We start from the raw sequence: 11,075 nt of genomic DNA, 5'->3' as shown, positions 1-11,075 counted from the left end.
CATGGGTTTGAAACCTACTTTTTTATTTAAAGAGGCGTTTTTATTTTTTTTCTCTGACCGCAGGATTTATTTTGAAGGACATTGTAATTTCAAAGATATGAAATTATTAAACAAATTCAATGCAATGTAGAATAAAAATATGTGTAACAAATGCAATAGGAAATTTCTTTAGGATTTAAAAAATATAAATTTTTTGGATTCACAAGGACGAATAGGTAATTTTTAAGCTGACAAAGTTTAAAGAACGGGATTCACCTAAATTGCAAACATTTTAATTAGACTCTAAAAAAATTAATTTTAGTACAACAAAGTGCAAGATTGAAGTTGCTTAAAATTGCATTGAGTTTTGGCAATTTTTGCCTTGACAGTGTAAAGCGGTTCCTTCCATATCAAGATATTTTTCGAACATAAATTTGTTTGCAACCTTGCGGAGTGCTGACAGCGTTTCATTTTATCACATCACTGCATAACCAAAAAATTTCTAAAAATTCTGGTTAAAAAGTTCGAAATTTCGATAAAAATTTGTGGAATACTACATAGTATTACCGATAGACTCAAACAGTTAAGCAAATGCAGATGCGTGTTTCTTTTGCACCTCAAGCATACATATGTATATGGGTGTTTTTTTTAATAAAATGTAAACCGAAAATGCAAGTAAATGAGTTCAACCGACTTTGTAACTTTAATTCAAAATAAAAGCAACAACGAATTTCTTCTCATTGAAAACGAATTGGTTCTAATGGTCCGTAATTTGACTTTATTGAAAGAATGTTTAAGAAAAACCTCACAGGATTCGCAGTTTTGCTTATTTTTACATGCCTCACTGAAACCAATTCTGTTTTTGTCACGTCCGTTATGACCTCCTTTTCATCGATTTTCCCGACACCAGTGCTCGAAGCACACCTAATTTTTTTGTCAACCAAAGGACTTCCGTTTTCGTATGAATGTCACGTCCGTCATCATGGAAACACCCATACTATGTATGTGCATTATGATGGGCTAAATCTACACAGGAAAATACTTTTTTTTTTCTTTTCATGCTGTCCAAATCTGAGGAATATCGAAAATAACGAGACCCGTATTTTTTATTTGAAATCGGTTAATATTTTACGTGCGCCGCACAGTGTATTATTCCCATGTTGTAGAAAATATTAATTAAATTATTTTATATCTCTAAATTTCAAAACAACGTCAAAAATGTTTTTAGAATTGCCTGATAAAGACGAAACAATAACAACTAAAAAAAGGAAATCATAGTGTATGGCGGCGGGACGGGATTTTATTTGGAAGACTACCAAGCGCAATCATATTTTAACTTGTATATTAGAGACTGAAATTCAATGTTTAAGTTGTTGGTGTTTTGTGATTTATGCAGCAGTTGTTAAAATACCACTTGGCCCTATTTTTTTAGATATGTTCTTTTTAATGACTTTGGGATTTTAGTAAACTAGGACCGAATATTTCATGCTAAAGTAAAACGGTGTTAACTTAAATTTAATTTTAGCTATTTATTCATTTCGTTAGACCCGAAAACTCGTTATCCGCGATTATCCAATAAAGTTCGTATCTCAGTTTATTTGCCACTCCTAGCAACACAAAATTAGTTGCTAGAAGGCGCTGGTTTTGATGAAATTTTCTTTTTTCATGCCCACTAGGAATTTCATATTCTTCGAGTAATTCATTTGCATTTGATGTCTACCGAGACAAATATCTGTTTTTTCGCTTTTGAACAGAGAAAGCATGGTTCATTACCTTTCCAATGGTACCTCATTTATGTAAATATGTAGAGCAAGAAATACTTCTGCCCCAAAAATTGTTTGCTCTCTACTTTTCATATCGGGTTTATTATCTAAATAACGCCTGGATTACAGTGGGGTCCCAACGAAATTCTTTATCCTAGATTATGTAGCAGAAAACTTACCCGTGATGCTTGAATCATTAACTGCTTCATCAGTTGCACTGTTCGTATGTGTTGATGATGATTTCGAAGAATGCGACACTCTTGAACTGCCTTTCAAAGTTGCGATTGTACCACTAATATTTCTAGTGAATTCATAATCATTTATTGTTCTGTTGTTGTTTTGCTTAGGGTTGGTAGCCCTCGCTTCAACTACCAATTGACTTCCAGTAAGAGAACTATTGTTGTTTGTTATAATTACCCCATTGCTGAGATGATGAAATGTGGCACTTGAAGCAGGTGCAGATGAGGACACTTGTTGAATTATGTCAGTTGTAGTTCGTGCGCTCCTTGTGTTTATAACGTTGTTGTTGTTGTTGTTGTTGCTGCTGACGCCACCTAATATATCGAATTCCGTAGAGCATTGGCCCACATAGCATAGCTCTGTAGAGTCAGTTGAAGCCGGAATTGGTGATCTTTTTAATTTTTCTTGATGCTCAATATACTGAGCTGCATCTAGTAATACCTTCAGGCCTGTCGACATAGCAATATTAACAAATTCAAATAGGTGTTGCTCTTTTAAAACTGCTGTTTTGTATCCAATAGGAATACGAATTTCCGGAGTGCTTTCACTTTAAGGTATGGAAGAAAAAATCCAACTCCGGATTGTCAAAACTGTAATGAAAAACAAAAGTTGTTTTAATTATTCTTCTTCTTCATACATATGTACATATGTAATATTAAATAATAAAAGTACTTTTAAACCAAATTGTGATCCTTTAGCAACGACGTAATAACGAAACGAAACAAAACGGCCATATAGGAAAGCCAGCCCAAATCAAGAAAGGAAGAATATATAGTTGATTGAGTGGAAGATCGCCCTATCTCGGCTGCCGATTCGAAAACGTTCTATCTCAGCAAATCGTTGAAGAGCTCCCGATTTCGAAATTCGGTTGAAGAACGCACTATCACAGAGTTTAGTTCAAAGAAGCCCTATCTCAATATAAATTCAATATATCGGCAGCCGAAATAGGGAGGTCTTCCACTCAACCAACGATATACTATACTCTTCTTTTCTTGATTTGGGATGGCTATGTTATCGATCGACTTCGGATGTTTATGCATAAAATAAAGACTAATGGCCTTATTCATAAAAAATAAAGTAGCTTTAAAAAAGGTTTATAAATTGAAAAATGTATGAAAACGTCACTTTGTAAAGCTCTTTAAAGCTACTTTATTTTTTATGAATAAAGCCATAAATATATGCATCACATAACTATAAAAAAAATGTATACAAATTTCTACAATTTGCTTATAGTTAAGTGGTACATATATTTAGGCTTTGTCTTCTGCATAAATATCCGCAGTCTAGTTATCGATAAAATGCAACGAATAACTTAGTAAATCTCAATAAATATATGAACGAAGTGACCAAACTTAAGATTTAACTTTATTTCGAGTTACTTTTTCTATTGGATGCTTATAAAAATCGCAGAATACATACATACATATGTATGTACATTCAGGTGCTCCAAAAAAAGTTCGAGTGAGTTCGGGGAACCTTCCAACTTCCGTTCCGTCGTACCTCTGATACCAAACTTTACGTTTCTAAATATAAACTCAGAGAATGCCTATGAAATATTTGTATTTTACTTTAGAAGTACTATTTTTTGTACATACACTAACCCAAACAATTGGTTAAGCAACCTAAAAACCTATCATTCAAAATTAGGATCAACTTTTTCTTTAACTTTTATACTATTTATATGTATGTTTCTACTTACGGCAATCAAATCTAGGCCTCTGCCAACTCGGCTTCAGCAAGGATGTATACATAGGTTGTCCTTACAATATCAACATTAAATGTTGTATGTTCTATTGTAAAGTTTAAAATAAATTTTAGTCGTCGCTTTTTTTGTTTTTGACTGCCTAACCCACGCATGGAAAAGGTTAAAAATGCATTTGGTTTTCAGGAAGCTCTAAAAACCTACAAAAAAAGGCAAAATAAAATAACGAAATAGGCTGGGAAAGGCAAAATAAAATTGCGAAATAGGCAGGAAAAAGTATTAGAAATCGCAAAGAAAGGAAAAAAAGGCACTAAAAAAGACAAAAACCGAAAATAATCAAAAAATACATTTATTTTAGAAATGTTTATTTTACAAGTAAAAAGAGAAAAACTATGATTTACATAGTTTCAATATATGAAAAATGTGCACTTTTCTCCTTTCGAGTTTTTTACCCACAAAACCAAAATTCATTTTCAAGTTTTCTAGCAACATTTTCATCGATTCCCGCGAAGAGAAGCGTTGAATGTACTAAACGTGCGCTCGACATGAGTTATTACAAGTGGCGCCCAATTTAAATATGGAACTTTTGAAACTTTCATATTATCAGGAATAAGGGCTTTTTCCTTGCCCTTTACAATTAAAGGTAGAAAATTCAAAAAAAGGCTACATGAAATGTGTATACATATATGGAATCAGAGAAAGCTAAACCGTGAACATTCTTAATCGAATATACTCCATCCCTTTAGCAGTAAAAAAGGCAATTTCCATAAAATCCGCTCCCTGGTAATGAGTTTCTTGGTATTTTTTTAAGCTATTACTTATGTATGTATGTATTTATAAACAAACGTTATTTTGAACTTGAAAAAAAATTTAAAAATGCTTTGGAGCTTAATATCGCACAATGAATTAATTTGGCAATGACTGAATTTTAATGAATAGCTTTCAGTAATATGTAAAATTTATCCAATTTTAAATTTTGTCATACCTAACAATTTTTTTTTTTTAATATTTAAATTTTCTCTAAAGTCCTTATTTTATACATAGAACAAAATAAGAGTGTCCCATTAAAAATCTATATTTTCATATTATTTGCAGACCCCCCAAAAAGGAAGGTTTGTATATGTTTTCAATTGTTCAGTTTCAATTTTACATTTTTATTTCAATTACTCCAACAAGTCATTTAAACAAACAATTTTAAAGACAAGCTTGTTAGTGGTTAATAAAAATAGAAAAATCGACCTCCGCACCACCTAACGGCTAAATATTTTTTGTAGTTTTATTTCTTTTCATGCAAGAAATATATGTATATTTTAAATGTGAACGGGTTGTACGGGTTTTATAAATATCTCGATACCAGCGCCACCTAGGAGATTAATTCATCTTTCATATTGCATTGTCACCGGGTTTTGAGCTAAGTTTGAAGTTTCTAGTATCTAGCTCATATTGAAGATGGTTAAGAAGTGATTGCAAGATTTGATTACACACACGGGAAACTTATTAAAAGCTTGTAATAAACATGAATTTCCGAAAAGCACTAGTACCACCCTAAGGAACTGTTCCACAGATAGACAGAAAATTAAACTCTCACTGATTTGTACATAAAGAGTGGTGTTGTCTAGAAATTTTCATTAAGAATGAGTTCAGCTCAATAAAAAGATTCCAAACAACACCACTCTGTGTCTGTCAAAATGTAAAAATGCTCCAATCGCTTAAAGTGAACATTTGAAAACACATTTACATATCGTGGCTGTAGCTGAGTGCGCAGAGATGCTTGCTACTATTGGTTGTGCTGTCAGGAGTGTCCGAGCTCAAACCCCATTGGCGGAACATAAAATTTTTAATATTTGTTTTTAGGTTTTCTTAATTACGAAAACGCATCCGTGAAGTGCACAACGAAATCGTATTCAAACGAACAATTTTATTAACATTAAAATGTAAATGAACTAGTTCAAAACCAGATACTAAAGAACAATTGACCGAAAGTTCCCTATTTTACTGACGCGTAGTCTATCAGACACAAATTTTCCAGATCAAAATATATAGGTATGTATGTTAGATATTTATTAATAAACTTTTTTTCGATTTAAAATGGAAATTCTATCAATATTTTAAATACATACATACTCATTAATGAAATAGTCATATACAAAAACTATGGCTGCGTTTCTTTATACATTCCGGATAATCCCATTTCACAGCCGGAATAAACAGAATGCGTTTGAAATATACGTTAACATATCATCAGGAACGTTCTAAATTATAAGTAAACGAAAAAGTTTATTCCAAACGTTCAGAATGAATAAAGAAATGCAGCCTTTACGTCGAAAAAAAGGCGTTTTTAGTAATCAATACTATTGAGCTCAGCAAAAATGTCGAACCTTCGGTGTCTGTCAGACTACCACATCAGTCGCAGAGGGTTAAAGCTACCCTGTAGCAATTCGGACTCAACCTAGGCTAGACCTCGGATAGTCCATAAGGTTACCAGTACTAGTTTCTCTGCTAATGGTTTCAAATGTCATTTTTAACATTGGCGTGTAATTGGAAAAGGACCAGTCCAACAACTCCTGTAAGATGTCTTACCAAAAATGTTGAATTAATAAACCTTTGAAGAACGTATAAATGTTATGTGTCATACGAACATATTTCACGTGGAACAATGAACCCTTATAAATATGCAACTTAATAAATTGTGTTCGTATGCATTTCGAAATTTTGTGGATAGTGTTGCCGTAAACAACTACGCACTTATCATGTAAAAAACAAGGTGTGTTTATTCATACGTGCATAATATGTACATTAGCGTGGGCCGAAAATCCGTTTTTTTAGAATTTTGATTGTTTTGATGAAAGTTCAAGCGCTAAGAAAATATGTTAGCTTATATTACGTTCAAATTGGCCCGATTTAACTTGTTAAATGAAAAAGAGCTTTTTGGAAAACACAATCGTCCACATTGAACATTTGGAGTTAACTTTGACGGATGTTTGGTTACCAATAAAAATTCTAAAAAAAATATTCAAAATCAAGTTTTTGTGTTTCAATTTGTTTTATGCGAATGTCTGCTTCATAATATTAATGCATACGGATTATTTAGGTACTTCAAAATGTTTATGTTCGTATGCCCTATTTATCTCTGCGTACGACGAGACCTGATGGGAAATAACTAATATAATTTTGATATTTTTTAATAATTTTTAATTTTTAATATTTTTCAGAATATAAATTTTTTGAACGTTGACGTGTCAAATGAAAGCTTTTGGGTCTTTCTGATTGGTCAGAGCAGAAAGCTTTCAGATACAACTCTGTGCTGAACTGGTTTTCAAACGAGTTAAATGATTTAACTGGTTAAATTTTCCAACAACAATTGCATGCGATTTAACTTGTTTATGAACATGCATATGAGCATGATGAACCATATTTTTCCTATTACCAATCACAATTTTAAGAAAGCGAATTTTCGGCCCATGAAAATGTACATAGTATGTACACATTTTAATACAATGAGAACTGAGAAATGTTATCGCTAATAATTTACATATACGTACATACATGCATACATATATATGTGCATATGCGTTGAGATATTCACCCCCCCTATGCTGTAATCCGTCATAGATTCGATTTTGCTACGAATCGTAAAATTGGTATGCTGAAATCCGCGTTGTCGTATCGTTATTTCGAAATTCGTAGGCCATCTTCGAAATTCGTAATGTTGGTATGCCTGAATCCGATGTAGCTGTAATTTTTTATGTATTTTTCGGAAATTTTGTATGAATAGCAACTCGTGTCGGAGCGAAACAAATTGTTTTAAAATATCAATATAATAAATTGTGTAAATGCAAAAATATGTATGTAAGTTGAAGTGTGAATAGAAAAAAAATTTTATTAAATGTTTACAAAATTATCAGATCGAAGATCATAACAAATCGCTCGCAATAAGAAAAACTGGTGGAATGCATGAGCGAAAGGCCGGACATTGGTCGAGGCTTTTTAAGAGGAGCTAAAGAGGATGTGGTGGAATTTTGGGAAAGAGTTCCAAGAATTAAAGCGGCACAATATCTAGTGAAATGGAGGCTTTTAAAATGAGGGAGCTTACATTTTATCATTTAAGCCAAATGGATCAGGCATATCCTTTGTATAATGCAACTGTTAGCTGTTCTTCCTCCTCGGACAAATGTGCACCGGCCACTGAATCCTTTGTATTCTACTTAATTAAGGAAAAGTCTTTTCGAATAATGATTAAACTAGATTTTTTGATTTCGCTATTCACTTTCGATTATATTTATTTCGATTTGTTTCTGTAAAAGCAGCTGATGAAGAACTTCGAATTTCAAGTTTTTAGCTGGCAGTGCCACTGATAGTTACGATCGGATTACAGCATACCAATTTTCGAATTTTCGGAACGGAGCTACGAATTCGTAACTGCGAACATTCGGATTACAGCATAGGGGTGATTATCTGAAAAGAAGCACTCACGCCGGCAACACTGAAGCAACTGAAAAAAATAAAACGCAGAAGTTAATCGGACCTTAAGCACGAGCAGTGTGACCGTTTTGATCCAAGTGGATCAAAAGTGATTCATTTTTTGATGAATTTTGGAGGGACACTTCTTTTTAAATTTTCATACTTTTCCCATCGTGTAAAAAAAATTCCCGTAGAATTCGAAAAACTTGCCTGAGATGTTTACAATTTCTTCGCACATAGTGCTAAAAAGGTGGAGGAATTTGCCGAGTTGGTGTTAAAAATCATAAAATTTTTCGAGTGTCAAACGTTCGCTGGGTATCGCTGAAGCTAGCTGTTGATCGTTTACTGTCCCAGTGGAGCGCGTTGCAATTATTTTTCATATAATAATAACAATTTTGAAAGTAACTATTAACTTATAACTACTAACTATATTAACTAAAGAAAAAATTTGTATACAATGGCAACTTTTGAAATTCGATAATAACACAGATTGCGTTGAAGTAAGCAAGGGGGGTAAGCAAGCTAAAAAATGCTTTAAATAACTTTTTATATTTCGACCTAACTTCTTTTATTTATAACTTGTTGTGTTTGCTACAGAGTGCATTTTCTCAGATCTGAATTTGATCAAAACATATAGAACAAATCGCTTCACTTTGACAATGGTGGAATGCATAATGTTTTCGAAATGCCTTAAAAATTATTAAAAAATTTGAATTCTGAGCCCTATAAGTACAAAAAGTATTTAAACTAAAATTATGATCATATATACGACATGTTTGCTGTTTTTATTATACAGACACCCAGTTGAACTCATACATATATCTAAGACATTTTCTTTATTATTATTATACTAGTACCAGGTACAACTGATACGTGTACCTTTTTTGCAATCAATAAATGTTAAATCGTTTTGAAAAATGGTTTTTCATAAAAATTATTGGTTTTATTCCATATTGATACTTTGATGCTTAAGATAAAAAAAAGTGATACATTTGATACATTTTAAGTCTCTGCTCTGCTACAATTTTTCACAAGCCCGCGGTCACACTGAGCAAAAGACAGGGTTGCTGATTCATACTTGCATGTGTATGCACATTTATTGTTGTTTATGTTTGTTAAAACATCACATTTCGTTCCATTCCCATGTCTACCGGGCCAGTCCAGTAATGAAGCTGAATATCGTGCTGACGTAAAGTAAGGTAACATGTAGTCAGTGCACGGACTTCAAAAAAACTAATATTGGTTGATTTTATATACAAAAAATTGTCGAAGTTGGTTCTTATTTTTTTTTTTAAGAAATAAGGTGGTGTTATAGGAGCAGCTGGATTTTCGCCTCGGTGGTTCTTAATGTCAAAATGATGTATTTGTGTAATTCTTACTGCAATTATGCGTAGTAGGTATAATTTTTGTTTCTGTACTCCTGCTATAAGGTTGGAATAATTGTCTTTTTTTATAAAAGAACAAACAATTTATTTCCCGCCAATAAAACATTCAACAAAAAACATATACATAACAATGGGCCCGAATCATGGCATCCGTGATCGAATGAAACTCGGATTCGAATCGAATAAGCGAGCTCGCTATCAAATTCCGTAATCTCTTTAACATCACGGATGCCGTAATTCAGGACCTTTATTAATTTAAAAAAGAGCTCAAACAATTACATATCTCCACTTCAAAGTTTCTTGATTAAAATTAGATTAAAAATGCTTGAAGTTTGCAGACCATTCGTTTGGCAGTCCTACACAAAAAACGCGTTGCAAACGAAAAATATTTACATACATAAACAGCTGATAGAGATGCAATTTCACTTTTAAATTGGTTATGGTCAGAATTAACTTTTTATTTTTATTTTAGCTGTGTTCGATGACAAAATGTGCATTTAAATCCCTTTCTTTCCGGAAAATATCGGCTGACTTTTAACCTTTGTTGGTAAAAAGATGCTAAAAAATTGGTAGATCTATCAATAAAGTGGTAAGTCCGTGCACTGCATGTAGTACATTTGTACTATATGTATGTAAGTACGTTGGTAAAAATGTTAGTAGAAATAAATGACTGAATGAGAAGCGTATGTATGCACTTAACACATCAAGAGCATTCAATTGCCATTACATACCTATTTAATTTGTAGTTAATAGTTTTTAATGCAAACTGTTCTTAATATTGTATTTTTCTTTTTATATTGATCTGATAAGCAATGCAGCTAAGCTAAGACATGTTGTTTCACTGTTGACAAAAGCGCACTAACTGGATACAAGTGAATTTTCTACATTTTCATACATACATAAATATGTATGTATACATTGTATTTGTGTATGCACTTTACAGCATTTTTCATCACGTACCCATTTAAGAATGTGGAGCTATGGTGAAGGTTATATAGCACATGCGCAAAAATTATTTTAACCAGGGTGGTACATCGTTCATTAAATGTACATATATCATGCATACATACATACATACATATGTACATATATACATATGTATGAATTCGCTACATGTGTGCTTATGTTTTTAGAATATGTACATAAAAACGTCATAACAATCGCAGCCGGAAAAATACAAAGATTAGATGTACTACATACATACGTACATGTATGTATGTAAGTATGCAAATCACACCGTATAACGTTGTGTGGACCGAAAAATGTTCAATTTGTTCCAAGCGTTTTTGAACTCTCTCACTATGAAAGTATTTTTTTTGGCACCCTGTAAAAACAGTTGAATAGGTTCCTCTATACTATTTAAATTTAAAAAAATTGGAAATTTAATTTTATAATAATTATTGATTAAAATTTATATTTTTTTACTAAATTTAAAAGTTGGAAACTGTTGGTCGGACGGCATTTGCTCAGAGGAACTTTTTTGTAGAAAATTTCATTCCCTAAAAAAGCTGTACACTCGTTTTTCCCAACAAAACTTTTAATACC

At 32.4% G+C, this 11,075-nt stretch overlaps 1 protein-coding gene and 1 long non-coding RNA gene across 2 annotated transcripts in view; both read right to left on the bottom strand.

The window, feature by feature from the left end:
• LOC108375763 (dual specificity protein kinase splA-like) overlaps positions 1 to 2,441 on the bottom strand; it is a gene marked incomplete at its 3' end in the record, with an annotated part of 6,454 nt that extends 4,013 nt beyond the window's left edge. The window contains exon 1 of the mRNA XM_017631910.1: positions 1,922 to 2,441. Within this exon, the coding sequence (XP_017487399.1) occupies positions 1,922 to 2,441 (520 nt within the window). The remainder of the gene's footprint in view (positions 1 to 1,921) is intronic.
• Positions 2,442 to 9,063: 6,622 nt separating this feature from the next.
• On the bottom strand, positions 9,064 to 10,866 carry LOC108375764 (uncharacterized). The gene is made up of 2 exons (XR_001849202.1): positions 10,262 to 10,866; positions 9,064 to 9,329 (listed from the first exon to the last, which is right to left on the bottom strand). It is a non-coding gene; the product is annotated as an uncharacterized LOC108375764 (long non-coding RNA).
• Between the last annotated feature and the right edge of the window lie 209 nt (positions 10,867 to 11,075).

This window comes from Rhagoletis zephyria, unplaced genomic scaffold, assembly GCF_001687245.7.
Source record: "Rhagoletis zephyria isolate East Lansing unplaced genomic scaffold, Rhagoletis_zephyria_1.1 Rzeph_scaffold_09396, whole genome shotgun sequence".
NCBI lineage: Eukaryota > Metazoa > Arthropoda > Insecta > Diptera > Tephritidae > Rhagoletis > Rhagoletis zephyria.
The sequence above is the reverse complement of the archived record's forward strand: the minus strand, read 5'-3'. Positions and strand labels throughout refer to the sequence as shown.